General features: G+C 40.5%; 1 protein-coding gene and 1 non-coding gene across 2 annotated transcripts; both read right to left on the reverse strand.

The window, feature by feature from the left end:
• Window positions 1-9,360: 9,360 nt before the first annotated feature.
• On the reverse strand, window positions 9,361-9,436 carry TRNAA-GGC (transfer RNA alanine (anticodon GGC)). Its single transcript has one exon. It is a non-coding gene; the product is annotated as a tRNA-Ala (tRNA).
• An 818-nt stretch (window positions 9,437-10,254) lies between these two features.
• Window positions 10,255-10,983, reverse strand: LOC139688567 (sarcoplasmic reticulum histidine-rich calcium-binding protein-like). Its single transcript, XM_071586120.1, has one exon. The coding sequence runs from the start codon at window positions 10,981-10,983 to the stop codon at window positions 10,255-10,257; it is 729 nt and encodes a 242-aa protein (XP_071442221.1).
• Window positions 10,984-22,254: the final 11,271 nt, after the last annotated feature.

Here is a 22,254-nt window from a genome sequence, read left to right on the forward strand (position 1 = left end):
TCATCCACAATGTTTGTAAGAAAAGAATCGATAACGATTTTTACCTGACGTGGGCGTGAAGTGCTGAATTCAGACCGTCGGTTAAAAGTGTACGCATGATCGCAGATCGCATTGACATTGATAAGATTACAGTGCAGCCAACGTTATCACTGAAAATTTAGCGATTGGAAAGATCTGCGCTAAACTCGTCCTTCTGAAGGTCTATGATGGATGACCAAAAGCAGAGACGAGTGTCTGCTTGTGAAGACCTTCTGGGACGATGTTGGCGACGATTCCCCAACTACCTTGCAGTCCCAAATTGGCACCAGCAGTCTATTTCATATTCCCAAAAGTGAATTCCTCCCTCAAAGGACACCATCACGTTCCAAGATTTTGAAGAATTTTGAGGCATTGTACATGTTTTGTACAAAAAGTATCGGGAAAAATTTCGGATTAAATAGATTCATTTCAGATATTGCCACAATTCTTCGAAGTACATCTTTCGACACAGTTTTGCCAGTGGGTTTTCCTGCCGATGAATTCAGATAAAATGTCCTCGATAATCGTTTTTCCCGTCAGTTATGAAGTGAGTCATGTGATTCGATTTTTGTGGGCAAAAGGCTCAACAGCGCTCCATATTCATCGTGCGTAGTCCCTATTTTAAGGGCCTACAGCCATGAGGGAAGGAAAGGTTAAATCACAATTGTTTCGAGAATTTAAAAATGGCCTCACAAAAGTGCATGATGAAGAGAGGGGTGGGGGCCCAGTATCCAAACCGACGGAATCGTTCACGTAGGCCAAGAACCACGACCAAGGTTTGTATCAAATTAAAAAACCACCAATAAAATATTTTTCCAACAAATGCATATTTTTCCTTAATTTTTGAATATGCCTCGGTCGAAGTTATCTCTTAGAAGTCACCTTATTCAGTGAAATATGTCTTGTTTTGTTCATTTCTCAAAATAAAACTCTTTTAAATATTGTTAATGGTATTAATTTATCCGTTTATTTATCTACGAGAACCGCAAATATTACTTCTCCGTTTGTTATGACAGTCCACGACTATCCACTGCTGGAATAACCACCTCCCTCTCCTTTTAAGGAAAATGTCATGTGTATGTGACGACATTAGTCCTCCCAAAACGCAATTTTTGAAGCTAATTGGTCCAATTTCAAAGGAAACTGTAATTTGAAGCCAAGCCATATACCTAGGTCACCTGGTACTCCCCACCGTACAGTACAACCATGGTGAAATGGTTTTGGTAATATTGGAATAGGTTTACTTTTATGGTACTTTTAAGCATGGATACACACATGCACTGAAGAGGCAAAGGAACAGTCGAAACGGTTGGCTTGTAAAGGCGATCCGGCTCCGAAGAATGCGACGAAGGTTAAAACAATTGCCAAGATGATACCACGGTTTTTGGAATAAAGGCAGAATCATCAACAATTAGAAGGGCAAATTATAAATGGACATTTTTGTCCGAATCACGTCGTTATTGCACTGGATGAGCAAAGAAATCGTGAAAAAACGAACATTAAAACGTTTCGTTTGAGAACGAAAAAAACACTCCTCCATCAAGACTTCACAAGAAACTTTCACTGATGCAAAACCAGCGCAATTCCGATGGCGAAAGTTATGGATTTAAAGTTCGAGTTACGTATTAAAGCATCCACCTTATTCGCCACATTTTGACCTCCTGTGACTTTCATTTATTTCCAAACTTGAACGAATGCCTCGGTAGAAAATGACTCACGTCGACAGAGAAGGTCACCGAAAACACAATCACAGCCTGTTTTGAGGACTTCCAGAAATCCTTCTTTTTGAACGGATTAATGGGGAGGAACGCTAAGTAAAAATTAAACAGCTAAAAGGGTACTACGTGGAAAATTAAAAAATATATACCAATTTAATTTGTTCTTCTTCCATTGTCTATGTAAACACACACCCATTCCTTATTCTTCTTCAAGTGTTGTACTACTACAAGTATTAGTTATTCCCCAAGTCTGGCCTTCGACCTTTTCGCGACCATTTTCCATTTTTCTATCTTGACTCCTGGTACATGAAAATTTTCATTTATCTCAAGTAGAGCTTTTAAACTAAATGTTTCTTCTTTCATTCCTATGAATCAATTATGCCATTTCGTATCCGTTTCCGGGAAAATGCATGTTGATGACACTGTCCCTAAATCTTTTTACGTAGCCATATTATAATCAAAGGGATAGCTTTCTTCATCTCCCGGAATTATTCACTTGTACCAACTACTGGTGCGCTGCGGCGTTAGTTACTATGAAGTCCTTTCTCCTGCCAGTCCATTGTTATCTCGCCGTGGTCCGTCGTTGTTTCTCGAACGAACTTCCTTTCTTCACTTTCACCTTTCCCTCTGCCCACTACCGCATTCCAATTCTCGATCACTATTCGCTGATTTCTTCAATAAACCTTTTCTTCGTCATAGACTCATTTTCGCGATTATTATTTCCGTATCCATTTCTTCTTCGTGAAATTCCTTATCGGATAAATAAGAATTTGGTCTGGCTGATTTTTTTTACGATATCTTGAAATTCGTTTAGCCAATCTTTTCTTGCATTATTTGTTTTGTTCAAAGAAGTCATTACAGCTTCATGTTGGTTTCTTATTTCTGGAAGATACGGGAAGATGTTGCTAATTTTACGGAGAATGTACCTTTCTCCTTAATAGTTTTAATCCAGTAAAGATTTTGGGTGATTTGATTCAATTTTAAATTAGGAAAGAATGATGGTGATGAACGCAAGAAATTATTCAGTCTTCCTGAGAAGTCTTTAACTTTTCCCATTGAATACCTCTCATAACTATCAACCCCCGCCCCCTTTTTGCGGAGAACGAAGGAAGGGAATAATATCCCGATGAGCACAATGGAATCAAAAATGTCTTCCCTCCGAGGAATAAACTACTTCAATTTTGACGCAACAACTTTTCACTGAAACACTCTTCCGTTCACTGCCAAACTTTCTCAACGAAATATATATATATATATATATATATATATATATATATATATATATATATATATATATATATATATATATATATATATATATATATATATATTTATAAATAATATATATATGTATATATATATATATATATACATACCAACGGTTAGAATAAATACTGATGAGTACAGCTAATACAGGAAATAGGGACTTGAAAGTATTAAAACCGCGAAAGCAATGAAATATCTTTGAATAAATTGCTAAACTGCATGGCGCTAATTCCACCGAAAGCCTATTTAAGATAACTTGCTACGTATTTCTATGCCTCGATATGAAATCCTTTCCTACCAACCGAATTACTATAGGAAATATCTCCTTCACCAGAGACCCAAACTAACCGGCACGACTTTCACTGGAGCTGTACCGTAAATCAACTTCCGAACTCGTCAAAGCCATTTCAGTAATGCGGGGCGCTGAGTTGCGGTGGTGGAATCGGAAGCATTAAAATATATACCAGACGATATTTCATGAATACGGATTGAATTAGGGAAGAGAGATAACTGACACAAATCGAAGACCATTCCTTGATTCCTTCTCGCAGTTATCTTCAAAGCTAGCGCTTCTGACACTTCTGCGAGGGAATCGCCACTCCGCGTCTTACCTCGAGAGCCTGCGGTGAGGCCCTCGGGGTTCTTCCATCTCCTCCGCCTCCGAAGGCACGCAGTGCGGCGAGACTCCAGGGGTGAGGAGGAGCAAATAACTTTGACTCCCATGTGCTCCAGCCCCAAGGTGGGTCAGATATAGACTATCGTCTTTGAGAATGAACCTCTCCCCTAAATCCCTCCGATGGAGTGCTTCGTTGTACTGTAACTGCGCGGAGCGTCACAAAATATTCTATTTTTTCTCTAACAGGCTTCTCAACATCTGCTTCTAGAACTCAAAAGGAAAAGATCATTAGTTTTCAAACAGAATTCTATTTCATGAATTTATAATATTATAGCTTGAACTAAAGAATACACAGAGATGGTAATGCATTGTATAAAAAGTATCGGGAAAGGTTCCGGAAAAATGGATGCATGTACGAGGGTCATCCGGAAAGTAGTACCCGTTCGTGAAATAAAGACACAAAAGTAAATATTAACAAACATAAAAAATTTTATTTGAAAGAGGATACTTTAAACTACTTCTCAACATAATCTCCAAGCAAATTAAGGCATTTGTCATAACGTGTGACAAGTTTCTGTATTCCTGCTGCATAGTCCTTCGCCGCCAGCTCATTGAGATACGCGAGGGACCCATCTTGCACAAATTTTTGCATAATGCAGATGGTGTTTAACAATTTCATGAACAATTGTTCGAGAAACATTGGGAAAATGCTCACAGATGTCATCAATTGTGACGCGCCGATCGTTCCTCACGAATTCGTCAACTGAGCTCACCAGTTGGTCTGTAATGACAGACGGTCTCCCCGAACGCTCATCGTCGTGTGTGTTCCCCCTCCCCATGTTGAAGTTGCGACACCACCGCCGAACAGACGACTCGTCCATTACATTGTCTCCATACACCTCCTTTAATTGGCGATGAATATCACATGGGCGAACGTTTCTTGCATTGAGGAATTTAATCACTGCCCTCACTTCACAACTGGCGGCGTTCTCAATTTTTTTAAACATTGTAAACAATCACAGAAACAACACAGGCAATGCTAGCGTCACGCAACTTGGCTCAGAGAAGGCAGACAAGCCACTGAAGCTATCTGACCTCGTCCAGCGGCTACTCGCGTCGTCAGCACTTCATGCGGCACGAACGGGTACTACTTTCCGGATGACCCTCGTATGATACTGAAGATGGGAGTAGACTGGAGCGGCAGGTGACTTAACGGCATCATGTATATGCCTCAGGCTGCTCAGGAGCGAATGACGGATGGAGAGTCCAGATGGGCAGTGGTAGGAAGAGGATAAAGGCTCATTATCACCTTTACTTTCCAGCGTAGACGCAGAGGAAATTCTAAGCAAAACATGGAAAAAAACCGGCGATAGAAGTGAAAGTCGGTGGGGAATTACTAAAATAATTTAGGTTTCAGCATGATCAAGCTTCAGCTATCCAGTCAGCCAAGTGTTTGAAAACACAGGGGAGCACATTTGAATGTTAGAGCGACAGATAAGGTATGAGATTTAACGCAAACAAAACAAATTTTATGCATTTTCTCGAAGGAGGAAAGCTAATAAAAATATGAAAATATGAGTCCAGAAACTAGATTTAGCTCGTAGCTAGTAACTAGATTTAGAAGAAATTTTTCCTTTAAAGTAGGAACTAACTATGCACTTGTTATTTATATTACGCACATCGTAGTAATAATCCATTTCTATGTTTTGCATATTAATAAAATTATTAAAAATTTCCCAATTTTAAAAGTCGACAATTAAACTAATTAATGTATGCATTTTAAAATACAAAATGTGTTTTATGATCAATAGATAGCATCAAATCAAAATATTGTTTATTGCCATTTTTTAGTTATGTATTGTATTTTAGATTAACCAACATTTTCACTTCATTAGGTGTCGCTTAAACACGATTTTCTTGTCTTTCCATCACAAAGATTTTGAAGTTACTTAATGCACACCTTCCCATCTCAAGCGAGGAGTTTCCTGGAGTGACTCCTTTCTTCTATCCTACTTTTTTCTCTGCTTTCATTATTTTCTGTAATTGTATCGCTTTATCACTCTACTCATAAGTTAGCACGAGTTGCAGTCATATAGTATATGATACCGCTTTGCTGTTGCTATGAAGTGGTCCGCGAAAGGATGTTCAGGGATGAAACCGAGGAAATTCTCGATTCTCCACGACACATCGACAGATTGGACGAGGTCCACGAGGCGTGAGATGTGAGTACCCAGCATCGCCCGGCGTGGGGAGTTCAATGCTCGCGGGGCACTAAGGGGGGGAAGAGCGGGCAAGAGAAGTTCACTGTCCCCTCCTTCAGATACGCATTCACTCAAATAAGTCAAATCAAGGTCGACAACAAAAGCAAACAGCTGCAGTTCAGAAATTTTAATTGCATCTGCCCATTTACCATTTACGCAAACCACCTTTTTGCTGAAAGTGATGAGTAAAAGGATTCAATCAGGGTACGACGGAAAGTGAGCCACACGGAAAGGGAGTGAATAAGAAAGAGAAGAAACACGAGGAGCAAAACGATATAATTCTTTCATCATATTTTGACATGCCCACATTCTTAAAAAAAATAATTGCAATGAGAACGAGAGAGTACGTAGAGTGTTGTAAAGAGGAAATTCCAAATACCTAAGGTATTTGCCAGAATTCGACAACTTATGCTAAAAATTTCCTTAAGGGGACTTAAAGAACGAAGAATGAGGTAAAACCTCACACCGCACTGTCATTTCATCGAAGGAAAACTGAAAATTGTAGTTTAATCCGTAATTCCGTAAAATCACTCGCCTTGGTTGAAGCTGAGGGGGCCTTGAGACATCACCGGCAATCGAACTGGAATCCATTCCTCCGTGGCATTCCTCCGTGACCCCGACGATCGGTTAATACAATTAAAAGATTTCCGCTGTGTTTCCTATTGGATAATAATAAATATAATTTGAATTACCTCAAAATTTTTTCGTGTTTATCCATGAGCCTTACCAGCATAGCTTCATCTTGGAGTTTGCTGATGCCTCCCCGTATTGGTCTACGGTATCCAACAAATTCGCCTTGAAATATCTACAGGTAACTCAGAAACGGCCAGTTTCCCTGCGAGAAACCTACAACTCTCTCTTTACCGGAAAAAGATTTAGAAAGTTATACCTGAGTTCGAATGAAATTCTCCAAAACCAATATACGAGTATGATTAGAGTAGGAGAAAATTTTCCGGAAATCGACAAACGTTCTCAATTTCATCGAGAAAACCAACCCCTTTCACGTCATTATAAATCAATCTCCGAAGAAGAGGACAACTCCATCTGAGGAACGACCAAACTTTTGGGTTACGTTATGGATAAATGAAATATTTTTTCGTTAGTAAGTGTTGTATAAACATAGCTAAAACATATAAAGAAGACTAGAGCTATCGTTCGTAAAATATGCAACTTAAAAATCAATTTGTAAGTTTTAAAAACCTGATTAGTATCACTTTACAACGTAAAGGCAGGTTACCAAATTGTATTTTTTTAAGCAAAGAAATAAATTCTATTTCGTAATTCCAGCCACATCTCACCTCATTTCAAATTATTCAATACGGTATTCAGGAGTCCGGTCCGGTCCTGAACGCTAATTAAATTTGCTCATGTCTTTCCCATTTAATCTTTTCAAAATTGCCGCTGAATTGATCCTTTTACGGAAAAAGAGACATGATGGTGTTAATGTGACTAGTTCTCAAAGTTCTTTGCCGAAAATGAGATACTTCATGCCTTTCACTCAGACAAGTCCATGACTCATTTTCGTGCCTAAATCAATAAATAATTCAGAGCTAGTGCATAATGTTAGTGACCTCAAGTTGTTTGTGACCAGGCGGTCTCTTGGAATTTTTCTGGACGTTGCTATTTAGAATTAACTTATTTAAATTCCCACGCAAACAATTCTGTTTGTGATGCGATGATGAAGTGAGATAGAGAGATGTATTATTATTATTATTGTATTATTGAATTTATTTGAGGATTTCCGGTAAGGATTGCGACATGCCAAAAAGTGAATTAACCCTATATGGTTGGGTTGGAGGACTGGCGACTGGCTTAATTGCATTCTTTAGTAGTTTTTACAAGTTGATAATCCATAAGAAAAAATATTCTATCCGATAGACATTAGCAAAAATCAAAATTGTATGCATATACAATAGCAAATCGACGTTACTATCAGGTATGTTTCAAAGAGATAGTGAATATTAAAATCTATTAACTAGAGAATAGTAAATGCTAGAGTTTTACCTATAAAATAAAAAATATATGATGACTACATCAGATTAATTGATGTTCATCATAATAAAATTTCACGAATCATTTTACAAAAAAAACGTTTCATACACCTTCAAAGTTAAGTGCTAAATTTGAAGTAATGTAAGAAGTGCAAGGCTCGCAATTAAAGAACGCTATTAACTGAGTGTTCTACTATTCTGAAAAGTATACTCTTTTTCCAATCAAAAGAAATGTATTTACACTATGCCCACCGGAACGCAAATTTTAACTCAAAATATGATTGCAACTAATTCTATATCAATGCTCTGTTGATTAAAATGTATCGGAAAATTTTCATAACTTCGACGCCCTCAACTGTCTATGAGGATAGAAATATTCTCCATTACTTCGTAAATTAGTCGCGTTACTAAAGCCTGCCACTGAGCATCTATTAATCCACGAAACATACTTGATATTAAGTGATTTCTTGACATTTAAACTTCCATTTGAGGCTAACTGAACCATCATGCTAATTCCACTAAATATTTCCCTTAAACTTATCTTTGAATTTGTATTGCGCTTCATACATATGTATTTTATAAAATTTATGTTACATCGATAAAGTTGACAGCAATATTTAATGAAAAATTGTGTGCATATTTCCTTCAATATAAAGTCTTACAAACGAGGCTTTAAGTAATTAATCTCAAAAGTTCAATTTTATAGAAAATTCTACTGCCATTTCCTAGAGGGTTTCCTCATTTCCCGATAGGAGAAGACTTTGGCATACTAATCTGAATAGCATCATCCCCTGAAAAAGCTATTTACAGTTTTGTATGTGTGTGTGTGTGTGTGTGTGTGTATAAATATACACACACATTAGCTTCGAAGTGAGTTATGTCTACGTTTGTGTTAACCTTTTTGAACTGCATTTAAATTGTGTCAACCTGACCTTATACTATATATAAAAAACAAACAACCATAAACACAGTAAACAACCCGAAGGTCGGTTTGGTAGGTGGTGGTAGAGCTCACCCTGTACTAAGCCCTATACGGCGTGTGAAATTCACACATCAGGGTAGGGGGGCCAGTTCCTTTCCCTGTGCCGGTTATGGTTCCCCAGGAAGATCTGGTACCCGAAAAACCACATAGCATGGGTGGACCTGCAGGTGCCCAGAGTAATCGCTGGGAATCGAACTCGGCACCCTCCAGTCAGTAGTCCAACGTAATATAATCCAATAGTAATAGTAGTCCAATATATATATATGTATATATATATATACATATATATATATATATATACATATATATATTTGAATGTGTATATATATATATATATATGTATATATATATATATATACACATTCAAACACGAAATCCCGCCAAACGGCGAATAAATACTCATATATACAGAAACATATATAAGGAAAAGGGATAGGAACACGTATAAAGGACGAACACAATAGAGGTGGGGAAGGCGGAATCGAACGGATCACAAGAGTAAAAATATTTCCTCAACCGGGACTCGAACACCGGATCTTTCCACTTGCCGGGCGGATGCTCTTAACCACTTGAGCTATCGAGGATATGTAATTTACCCTGAGATCCGTGGGTCTTATATGTCGCCAAGCGCCCCGATTCTTTAGCCAAGAGATGGCGTCAGGGGGCTGTTTCACCCACCAAAGGAGAAATAGACAATACACAAGAGGAAAGGACAGGGGTTAGAATTTTATATATATATATATATATATATATATATATATATATATATATATATATATATATATATATATATAATATATATATATATAATATATATATATAACATATATATATAATAACTTCAGTCAAAAGCTGATAAACAGAAGCAAAAAATAAAGAGTCTCACAGTTTCTGTTTTTGAATTATTTGAATATCAGCTAGTTTTACTAGTACACAATTCTTTTAGAATCAAATATTTTGGAAGAAAACTCTTCTCAAAAATGAAAACAGATCAGACGACGTTGGTTTAAGAAATCCTTTTATTTTTTCACAAATCATTACAACGAGAACGGAAATAAATTACAATTTAAAGATGAGATAACAATCAAACAAAACATAAACCAACGGCAATGAATAACTTAGCAACGAAACATGGTTACAGTTCGTAGTGGTGTATCCCGAGCCATAGGGATCATTACCATCAGAGAGGGATTTCGAGGCAACAGGCCACTTCCTTGGGTCGACCGCCGGGGACGAGGTGGATCGCTTTCGGCGGCGGCCCGCAGGACTCGGTGTTCCCGGATGCTGGCAACCGGCAGTGCTGTGATTGTGACGACTGGTGGTGTATGTAGTAGGGTCAGCGCAGCACGGGGTCGCTCGTGGTGCGACCCCGGTGACCCCTCTCGCGGTAAATGAGGCGACCTCAGTGGTGACCCTTGCTGAAGCCCCACTTCTTGTGACCCTCGTGGCCGCCCTTCTTCCCGTAGTCCTCCTTGTGCCCGTGGTGCTCTTCGTGGCCGTGGTGACCCTTGTAGCCCTTGTGGTCGTCGAAGTAGTGTCCCTTCTTGTGGTGGCCCTTCTTGCCGTAGTGGTCGTGGTGGTGTCCGGATTTGTGGTGCTCCTTCTTATGGTGCCCGCCCTTCTTGCCACCGTAGTGCTCGTCGTGACCTCCCTTCTTCTCGTGGTGCCCGGAGTCGTGGTGCGAGTCGTGGAACTCCTTCTCCTTCTTATATTCGTCCAATTTGTGCACTTCGTGGTGTCCCTTGGTGCTGTGCCCCTTCTTGTAGTGGCCCTTGTCGGCGTACCCGTGGCCCTTTTCGCCCTTGTGGCCCTTGTGGTGCTCGCCGTAGTAGCCGCCCTCGTCATGGTGACCCTTCTTGTGCCCGCCCTCCTCGCCGTAGTGGCCCTTGTGCTCCTCGTGCCCGTGTTTGCCCTTCTTGCCCTTCTCGAAGTCGTGGTGCCCCTTGTAGCCCTTGTCCCCCTTGTGCCCGTGGCTGCTGTGGTGGTCCGAGTGGTGCTCCTCGCCACCTCCCTTCTCGTGTTTGTGCCCCGATGCGGCCGCCACCAGGTCCCACTCCCCACGCGGCCCGATGTCGCGGCCCTCCGCGTTGAGCGCGAAGCACACCATCAGCAAGATGGCCGCCGACGCCATCTTGATTCCCATCCTCAGAGGATTCATCGTTTTTCGAAGTGCGTTCTCGTTCCCCTTCCTGCCCTCCCTGTGCCGACTCCTTTGGATCGAAGAAACGCGCCCTTTTTCGACGGTGTTGCTAATCCGACTGCCGGGTGTTCAGTGATAACTGGAGGAGCGGCGTGCAGGAGTATTTATATGACTCGGATATAGTCCGATGCCCCCGTAAGCGCCTCGCCGGATGTCTTCTTTTTTTCTTCTTCTGCCCACCGCGATCGAAAGCGCTCTCGACGGTTCCACGGGTCGGGCTCGTTCCCGCCCCCCCCCTCTCTCGTTCTCCCCCCCCCCCGCCGCCGCCGCGGGGTCTCCGGGACAGAGATCAATCCACGCGTGTCCCTCCACACTTTCTCTTCTCGGGCTGGCACGGAGCGGAGGAAGAGCGCGCTCTGGGAAAGACGAAACTGTCGCACTCGAGAGCACAGTCGGCCGGAGCTTTCGAGAGTTTGCTGCCATGCGGTTGCGTTAACGGCGGATTTGAGGCAACGGGGGTGGACGCAAGAAACGGACCCCCCCCCTTCCGCGCCGTGGGGATAATTAACACGAGGACGCACGCCCGTGATTGTTTTTTTTTGACGTTCCAGAGTCTCATAAATCTCCTGCTATTTCTGTCGAAAGAGTTGCCGACCGCTCCGAGATTACGCTAAGCAGCCGCCGCCCCCCCCCCCGGTCTCTCTCTTCATAATCCTTATTTCTCTTCTGCAGGTGTTTCTTATGTTACTGAGTTTTGTTCTCCAAAAACTGAAACCATTTTTTTAAATTTTTTTGCTTTTAATTCTTTGATGCAACCATTAAATTACTCCGCCAGAAGTGCTAGGAAAAATAAATGTGTTCGAATAAATGCTAGAAAGGCAGTTATATGGTTATATTTGCTCAAAGGGACCATGGGATAATTTATTCCCTGCCAAGTTCACTCTTTCATTACCCTTAGAATATGGTGAATGCTACCGCGAAATATACAGTCTGATTCTTTTCGCAATTATATCATTCGAGCATATCTGGTATGCTGAAAAGTGTTAAATCGATTAGCAGTGTATAAATGACGTTACTTAATTTAAAATAATTCACTGGAGATCTCCAAAGTTTCAATAAGTGGATTTTGAAAGGTCTCTTCTGAATGAATTTCCTTTAAATTCTACGAACGGACCTTTCCACGGCAGCATCTCTTAATTTTAGCTTGCCATTTTGAATTCTCCTCCAAATTCGTCCATACACATGGACCAAACATGTGGTTCAAGTTTTATTAATCCCCACAATTCCGAAATGGCTTTTAATAAACATTGCCTCTTGGAACTGATACCTATGGTATTTTTCCCGGCTTACCATGTCTCAGATAAGTTTCACACCATCCATGAACTATTTGCATATCGTCCGAGTTTTTACACAAAATCTCCAATGTAAATAAATAAACTGAAGTCGCGCGGAATGTGAACTTGGAAAGAGAGCGAGATCGGAAGAGGAACACCAATTGGTCCGGTGGCTCCGGGATTTAAGATAAATTCCTGGTTATAAGAAAAAGATTCTTGCTTAATGTTAAAAATAATTCTGCTAATTTAAATACTAATAGACTGAATACCCCTGAACTCCTTACTCTATTTAGTACGCAGTGCATAATTTTTTAACTCTGCCTACATTCCCTTCCCTTCTTTAACTCCCCTTCATTTAATCTAAAATGCTCATCACAGTTCTCTTCCTTTAACCTGGCTTAGCTCGTATAAAGTTTTCATTATCTTTTTAGAGCTAATGCCAGGTTCCCCTGCGTCAATTATCTGGGCGGAGTATTGTTTTAATCTTATTTTAATTTATGTAATGCACCTTTTAGCATTGGTATCCTCATTATTTCAACTCTGAACTCGTTCAATCACCTTTTGAAGTGATTCAACGAGGTACAATGGCCGCTTTTGAAGTATATCATGTGAGTAAGCTCGAGATAAAATATTTTTGATAGCTGGAGAAAAGTTTCGTCCTTTGCTTTGGAATGTAATCTTCATAGAATTACTCGACTAATAGATGAAGCAATATTAAAGCATAAGAAGTCTCAACTGCGATTTCAAAAAATCGTTTCAGTGATTACAATACTCTTTCTAGGAGTTAGCACCCAGTGAGACGCTAATGGAATAGGACGAATGGACTAGTTTTTGACTACGAGGCAAGCGACTTAAGTTTTGTGTGAGGCTAGGATAAGTTCGAATCAATTTTTAATTGTTTACACTAGGGACGTGCATATCCTCTTAAATTTCGTCAAGTTGGACTACGACTCGGAATAGTTTCGTTCTTATATCTGGTTATATTTTCTGTCTTTTAGATGCATGGATTGTTACACGCGGCACTTATTTCCATCATAAATTCTTCCTTAATATTGTCTTTATTTTAAATTATTAATGTCATCATATACTTAAATATTCAATGAAAAGGCTCGGAATCCCTTACCAATTTTCTTGCAAACGTAGGATTCATTTACTTCGCCGTCAATAAACTATGATTAACACCTCATTGTCATTTGAAAATGAAAAAAGGTCGATTCCAATTTAACATGTTCTTTTCATGATCCTCTTAATTATTTATGTCAATTACGTTTGGTTTAATAATAATGGGAGACCATTGCGATTCAGAAAGCCAAAGTATCTTCTTTGCATGCACCTACATATGCATGCTCAGGGAGACTGATATGACTTGTCCCTTTTTGCACATTGTGTCATTAATTACGGTGGAATGAGACCAAAATAAACATTACTTGTGACCACGGTGGGCGGCCATTGTAAGTTTAACAAATTAATGGAAATTAAAAGGTTTAACTCAAACTTCGCACAAGCAGGAAACGGCAGTATTTAATGTATTGTCAAAATGTGTGTATTGAAATTTATTTAATTTATTACACTGCACATGCTCCCATTTGCATTGAAATCAGGTCATAATGCAATGGCGCGTTTGTAAATCTGGGCCATTACTTTCTCGGACTTTCCTTAAATTTGCCAAAGTGTCTAGCACCGACTCATCTTTTTTGAAAAGAGTCATATTTTTGCTTAGAAACTACGCGTAAACAGTAAAAATGAAAACCATATTAAATGTTAGTAATTCATTAGAGCATGGACATTTTATTTTCTAATGCCATTATTGAAACGTTTATAGCGGAAGAGCTAAAATCTAAAGAAATAAGATTACGTCAAGGACACGTGCGAGATCAATATTTTAAAGGACCCTTCCGCGAATTTTCCGATGCAGAGTTTCAGTTAATAAATTTTGGTTGAATCTTAGGACTTTTGAGAAGCAATATTTTGTTACATTATCAAGTTTCAAAGCAAAAATATCTGAAAAATAACCTCGTGGTTACTTATGAAGAAATTAAAACCTCCAATTATGGCAATTGAATGTTATAATTCATGTTCTGTAATTAATTTACATTGTACGTTTTTATTGAAATCATATGTAATTCATCCATACTTTGTTTATAAGTTTGTACAAGCCGTCCCACCACGATGAAAACAATTCAGATATCCCAGAACAATTAGGATGTAAATAACCACCATTTCTCAAACGGCTCTTACTTAGATTGAGAATTTTATCCTTCCCAAGCAACAGGATGTCTGTCAAATAGCTTCATTTTTCCTAAATTATTTGGTATTTGAATAATTAATGATTTTGTCCACTCCTAAATCATGAATTAATACGTATTCCGGCAAATTATCCCATTAATTCCATGATTAACTGTCAATCCAACTACTACATCACACCTCACAGGAATCCACTAGACGCCATGTGCAGAACCGAGTCATTTTGGCCACGGAAGCGACCTGCCTTGCATTAGCCTGGACCTGGCCGAAATGCCTTGTGTCATTAAAAGATTTTCTTTGGCCCTGGACACAAACTTTGTGCCTTCAAGAGGGACGTCACACCATGCAGCAACAGGGAGCACCAAATGTACCCCCAGTCGAGGCACCCGCCACCGCCACCACGTAATCTTCGATCCCTCCAACGGATTTCTCATACTTGCGAAAACATGAGAAAAACCAATAGAGGAATTTGAGAAATCCATTGATATATACCGCAAATATTTCACGTAAATGATGCAGAAGTCGCAAAATATTGCACGCGAATCTGCCTGGCGCACGAAGGCGTGAAACCGATTATAGTTTTCTCGCAAAACGCTCGCTGAAGAGTGTAATCAGCCTAGAGTTTGTTTTCAATACGTAATTCGATTTCGAAACTTAGTGAAATTCCTTAGCTATTTCGTTTGGCTCGCACTGGTTTTCTCGCGAGCCTTTTTACTGATGTGGAAATTCAGTGATAAAGGAAATTGTCCTGTGAGAAAAAAATGTTGGTCTGGAGCATAAAACGTCTCGCAATATCGTCAGGGATTGTGACCGACCTCCTGGAGACCGACGCGATAGCGCAATCAAACAGAACTCTTTAAATATTTTGCGAACGAGCCTCGTCAACCATTTGGGCTGGACGCTCGGAATCTTTACGTCTGTGCAATTGGTGCTTATGCCTGGCGTAAAGAATGAAGGTGTTAATTGCCAACTTACCACGTGACTACTATAATATGCGGTAGTAGTCCACCGGTAGGTTTTAGTTGAATATTGTCAGCTTACAACCATCCAGGTTGTAAGCGCTTGCATTCTTCAGTTCCACGTGCTTTATCACTCCATGCCCTTCGAAATACCTATTACACACTCACTTCATATGTTGCATTAAACATTAATCCTATCACGGACTTAAATATGCATTGTTTCTCACGGTTATTTAGAGCAATTTATTTCTGCCATCATTGAATTTCAAAACGATCTTCCTTTCGCCGTCCCTCCATAAGTAGCACTTCATCGTTGGTCTTCTTATTTTAGATGTCTTATTTTAGTACCTTGCAAACCTTACAATACTAGCTCCTCTACGCTGCACGCGATCCAATTCGATTTTTTCCTCTTCTAGCTTTCTTTATTACTGCAGCGCTTGGTTCGCACTTTTTAAAGCCAAATTCTAACTACCAAGTGTCGCACCAGCGTCTAAGGTTATCTGATGAAGCTGCGGTGTCCTCAGGATCACGGATATCACGGTAAACCACATCATCGTCGGCAAATAAACGTATCTTACTGGTGACTACGGGCTAAATGTCGTTCACGTAAGGAAGGAGGCCCGATAACACTTCCCTGGGGTACACCTGAAGTAACTTCTACTGCAATTGTTCTAACTCCATCTAAGGCTACTCTTTGTACCCGACAATTCAAAAAGTCTTTCATCCAACCCCGGATATTTTTATTAATGCCATATGCTTCTAGCTTGGTGAGAAGTTTACTATTATGTACTTTATCGGGTACAGCTCAAGTCTTAGATGGCGCACGGTTTGTCCAAGAAGTAGTAGGTCTGAGCCGTTGGAACAAAATTATTTCGAGAATTGATACAGTCACTCAAAAGTCCTCGAAGTAGGGCCCTTCGAAGACATCGAGGTTGTACCCTTGTTCGTCCACACACACACCGCTGCCAGCGGATTCTTCACGCCTTGTACGCCTTCTGGAAGGCGGCGCCCGGAATGCTGCCAAGCTTCCATTTCGCGGCCTGTTGTAACGCTTCTATTGAGACGTGGTGATGTCCTTCCAGTACAAAGTTTGGCCGGGGGAAGAAGAAGAAGTCGGGTGGGGTATTATTTTAAAAATTTGGATCCTCACTCATATAGTCGAGGAACTATTGGCATATCTGCGTTTGAATTTCCTTTTGTTCGTCCGAGAGTAATTGCGGAATTAAACTCGCACAGAACTCTCTCATGTCCATGTCATCGGTCATAAGTTGATGTACATTACTTTTAGGGGTGAAAATGTCATCAAAAACCATGCGAACACAATCTGGAATGCCTGCCCAACAAAGCCTTCACTATTGCAAGATTTGCGTCACATTGTGAGGTCAAAGGCCGTCCTGAACGTTCGGCGTCATCAACATCTTCTCTACTCTCCCGAAACAGCTTGGGCCACTCATAAAACATCAGATCTACCCATGGCGTTATCGTCATAAGCTGTCTCGAGCATGTCATGAATCTTTTTCCCGGTTTTTCCCAGTTTCACGCAACATTTGATGGCGTAGCGCTGTTCCAATAACCTGTCCATGACGGAGCGTGACGAGGTCACGTTATATAGGTTTCGTAAACGGACGATCCGCACTCCGCAAAGTCAACTGCTACCGACCTCCAGTCTTTTCTGAGACTGCCCTTCCTCGAACCCTAACAAAGAAAATGCCGCCCGTCCGTCCGTCCATCCGGGAAAGAATAAGTCCAATTACTTTTGGCAAAGACCTTGCGTGCCCATTTTCTCAAGGACGAACTTTTAAAATCACACAGCATAAACTCCTTTTCAAACTGTTCACTAATTATTCCTTTTCAAATGCACAAAAGCCAGCTGTCCTCTCAGTTAAATTTTCTACAGATAAATAAATTTTGGCCCCTCTGTCCACAATAGAATGCTCACTTTTTCAAATAAATAAGCATCCGCTTTAGTCGATAACTCCCACGAGTTATCAACAAATCCATCCAATTTCTTCAATATCTCATTGCTTTAGTTTCTGAATGATTTATATCAATGCCAAACCCTATCAACTGTTCTTTTACCCTGTGCCCAATTTAATGCGCTCAGCTGTGATTGTAATCTCTTCTCTGACTGCCTCTTATAAGAATTTCTCGTCTAAAATTGTGATTTAATCAGCTCTCGACCTAACTTTATCCCTATTCCTAACCCCTTCAATTGCCCTAACTCTTCCCCGCCCCGTCTCTTTCCATTCTCTCCTCTTACGCGTTGTATGGCCTTTGATGCCCATCCCGATAATTCTTCCTGTATCCTCATTTCCGCAGCCCTTGACATTTAATGACTTCGAATTTCTATTCTTTCAGCGACATTATATCTTTGTCCTTATCGTTATTAGCTTCGTCCAATAGATCGTTTTCCAAAAATCTACAAATAAAAACAAATACCCAGATTTATGCTCTAAATTCATATGTACCATTAATGTCTCCGCTGCAAATATTTCACGTGACCCTCCTCTTTCTCAGCGTATTCATATTGTCAATTCGCCATCTTCTTCGTCTATTGTTTGATGGTCCTTAGTATCTCCATTTGGGTACGTGTGAAAGTCAATCTTTTATATATTTCTAGAAAATATATTTATGGAGTATAATCGAGTTAGCGATGTCATCTGGTCAAATGTTTTCCTATGCATGCTACAAATCAGTATTTACAACAAGTTTCCATTCATTTTTTGTAAATCCCAAGTTGCATAAATCTTAAAGGTATATAATTTATTACTACAGCCGATACTCGAGTAATCAAATCAGTTGAATATTTTTACTATTCTTTTTTGCCCTCGGTGTCCATTAAGAATCCCAAGCTAACCTAAGCTTTTTATTTAATATATATTTAATGAGTGCAAAACGAAAACCAGAGAAACTAGACGATGGTGATTTTAGTAAGTCCGAAATTTGCAGTTTCAGCAGGGATTATGATTTGAGGGCTATTTTTCGTCTCATATGATGCGAATTAAAAGGTCGAAATTCATTCATTTACATTTGTTAACACTACTTGAGACTTGCGCTCCACTTTGAGAATTCCAAACGTAATCCCTCGACTCGGATGAAACCTTTATTCGTGATCTCATTCATCAGAGGCGCGGAAAACCTCGACGTCCGTCTGTTGAACTACAGGTAGATTGGATACATCAAACGAGAAGTTTTTAAACTTTGAGAGAAAAGGTAAAGCAATCAATGTCAATTGTAACTATAATGGTTTCTGTATGGAATGGGGATCAAAATTAATATCGCAACTTATACGCAGACTGAGGATATGTAAGATAAAAGATTCCTAAAAATTTTCTTTTGACTGATTTCATTACTCTCCTAATTTGAAGCTACGAGTGCTGTCCAAAAAGTTAATTTACGTTTTATAATAAAATATGAACCTATTGAAAAGAAAAAGTTTTATCATATTCATTAACCTAGAAGAGCATGTTCTTAAACTATATGCCTACATCGTCGCCATTCAAATTGAGGTATTTATCATAACGATACACAAGCTTTCCAACTTCCCACAATAAAGAAATTTGCCGCCTTAAATTTTAACCATTTGTTTAAAACCAGCATGCAATTCTGCGCCACCGTCAAAGCGCTGTGTTTGCAAGCCACGTCTAGCGAGATATCTGTAATCGTAAATCGGCGATGTTCGCGAAGGTTTTCGTTGATGTTCAACGTCAGTCCATATGTCACAAGGATAGCCCGACCACTGCGGTCCACGTCGTGAACATTGGTGCTGCGGTAATTTTAAAACTAAAAGCACCACTGCCTCACCTCGACTTCACTCATTAATATTCCGTCTCCGTGCACACTTCAAAAAGTTTCCCATGAATTTCAAATGCCTTCCGTTAATTTTCTGCCAGTGGAAACCCAATCGCAAATCGCACTTCACAGCTAGAACTGTCTGGACAAAGTCTACCCATTACCACAGGAAGATGCGTAATGAGTGTGGGGGCGTGTAGACCCAAATAGCCTTACCGCACTGACAAACTGAAAATGTGTCCAGGATGTACAACAGAATATGTCAAACATAAAGTAGAAATTATCGATTGGGTTTATTCCCTTTGATGTTCTTACATTTAATATTCTCCCTTGTCCGACATCAGCTATTGTAAAATACTCTGCGTCTTGCAGGCTGGTGTGCAGATGTAGGTGAAGGCATGCAAACGTAAATCACTCGCATCTCAATAGAATGAAATACAGGGTCGCACCCAAAAGTGGTGGGACTGATTTTTTTACAAGAATTTCATTGACGATATACTTACATCGACTTAATAATCTTCAAAGTATGCTCCTTGAGCTGCTACACACTTAGTATAACGTTGCTCCCATTCCCCGTACGCCCGCTGGAAATTTTCTTTGGGGATGCCGTTGATGACCCTCGTCGAAGCCTCTTGAACGGCCTTTATCGAGTCAAAACGTCGTCCCTTGAGCTGTCTTTTCATCAGGGGGAAAAAGAAGAAGTCCGGTGGTGCCATATCGGGAGAATAGGGCGGGTGCGGCAACGTGGCAACGCCGTATTTGGCCAGGAGCTGTCTGACGACGAGCGCGCCATGGCACGGTGCGTTGTCATGATGAAGCACCCAGCAGTTTGCGATGGCCGGTCGGACTCTTTTCACGCGTTCTCGGAGGCGGGTGAGCACCTGCACGTAAAATTTTGCATTCACAGTCTCCCCTGGTGAGACAAACTCCTTGTGAACCACTCCATGACGGTCGAAAAACACAATCAACATCGTTTTGATTTTTGATTTATTCCTGCGAGCCTTTTTTGGACGTGGGGACGCGGAAGTGTGCCATTCCGCGGATTGTCTTTTCGTTTCGGGGTCAAATTGATAAACCCATGTTTCATCACCAGTTATCACATTGTCCAAACAATTTTCATCTCGGTGCAAATTGGCTAACACTTCTTCGGAAATGTGCACACGCGTTGCCTGTTGGTCGACACTCAGAATTTTCGGCACCATCTTGGCGCACACCTTGCGCATGGCCAAATCCTGTGAAATAATGCGTTGGACGTTGGATGCAGACAGACCCAACTGGTCTGCAATTTCTTCACTGGTTAAGCGTCGGTCTATGTTCAGCAGTGTCCTCACTCTGTCCACATTCGTGTCGGTTCTTGCCGTCGACGGCCGTCCGGAGCGATGGTCGTCTTCAACGACCTCCCTACCCTCTTTAAACAACTTGTGCCACTTAAATACTGTGGAATGGCTTAAGGCAGTGTCCCCATAAGCCTGCTTGATCATATCGAGGGTCTCAGTTGCCGTCTTCCCGAGTTTCGCACAAAACTTCACGGAATAACGTTGCTCTAAATTCAGATTCATTTTATTTTTCGACGCGGACAAAAAACTTGCTTCACTAAAAACGGCGTCCTCACTCAACGACATCCCGCAGGCGACTGAGGTTGGTGTCGGTCTGTTGCTAAGAGCCCCCTCCACCTTACCCTGCCAGGCAGACCCCCCTCCACCGCTCCGTTCGCGCCAGAGAAAATCAGTCCTACCACTTTTGGGTGCGTCCCTGTATGTGTCCATAGCACTCATTGGCTATTCGTGGATCGTTCAATGCCTAGTCCTCTCATCTATGGAGTTAGCTACTAATAATATTAAGGCCATAAGACATATTTAATAAACTCATCCAAAATGCTTCTTAATCAATATGTAAAAACAAATGTGATACTTTCAACAGGAGGAGGGAGTTGATGATAGGGGTATTGAGTAAGGATAGGAAGAAAAGGCTCGTTAAAACTTTGATATGGAGCGTAGCTATGTACAGCGCGGAAATACTATAGAAGTAGAATGGAGATTTTTGAAATGTGGTTGTGGAGTAAAATGGAGAACGTGAAATGGACCGAAAGGGAAACAAATGAGGAAGTACTTGGTATGGTGGGCGAAGAGAGGGGTTTGTTGGGAGAAATCCTATGGAGGCAGGAAAAGTGGATGAAGGGGGTGTTGATCGGTAGTGGGATGTTGAAGACTGTAATAGAGGGGAGAATGTTAGGCAAACGAGGAAAGGGAAGGAACAGGATAGGGATGTTGGACGGGATGAAGGGAGGAAGGAAGTACTCGGAGATGAAGAGGGTCCTGATGTAGAGTAGGATGCGGGATTGTTTCAACGGCATTGTTGCTTTGCTGTTTGGTATAGTAACTTTTATCCATCAAAAACCTTTTGCAACAAAGCAAACATAAGTCGCTCCTTTAAGTCTTAGCAAAAAATCCCAATCCATCTGTCTAAAGAATTAAATTTCTATTCATTAGCTTAAAAAATTAAAATGTACCCATCACTTCAGTATTTTAACTAATGAGTAAGTTCATAGCATTAATGGATTAGCGCTCTCCCTAATTATGTTGAAAAATCGCCATATATACCACTTAAAAATGTACCTAATTACAGTAATCAGAAACTAACCCTTAGTTCCATAGTATGTGTAAGATGGTCCCACGGGAATAAGTTATTCAACGATCAGCTCGGTATTTCATCCAATTTCGTTCATTTTTTTCCTGAAAGGCCGCAGTTTTTAAATTGACTAAGATAATCCATAACTCGCTCGTCCTAAATTAAAGAATAATTGATGCTTGCGAAATACTTAAGACACCGAGCAAAATTGTTGTTACGTCCTTCCGTAAGTATTCCTTGGCGAAAACTTTTGTTTCCAAATTAAGCTTCCTCTTTCTTCCACAACAACTCCTTAGCCGATTTCA

The sequence above is a fragment of the Hetaerina americana genome, unplaced genomic scaffold (genome assembly GCF_022747635.1).
Source record: "Hetaerina americana unplaced genomic scaffold, ioHetAmer1.1.p SCAF_20, whole genome shotgun sequence".
Lineage (NCBI taxonomy): Eukaryota > Metazoa > Arthropoda > Insecta > Odonata > Calopterygidae > Hetaerina > Hetaerina americana.

What these genes read in the sequence shown, in the direction of transcription:
- LOC139688567 (XM_071586120.1), bottom strand. Translation starts at nt 10,983, where the DNA reads ATGGCGTCGGCGGCCATCTTGCTGATGGTGTGCTTCGCGCTCAACGCG.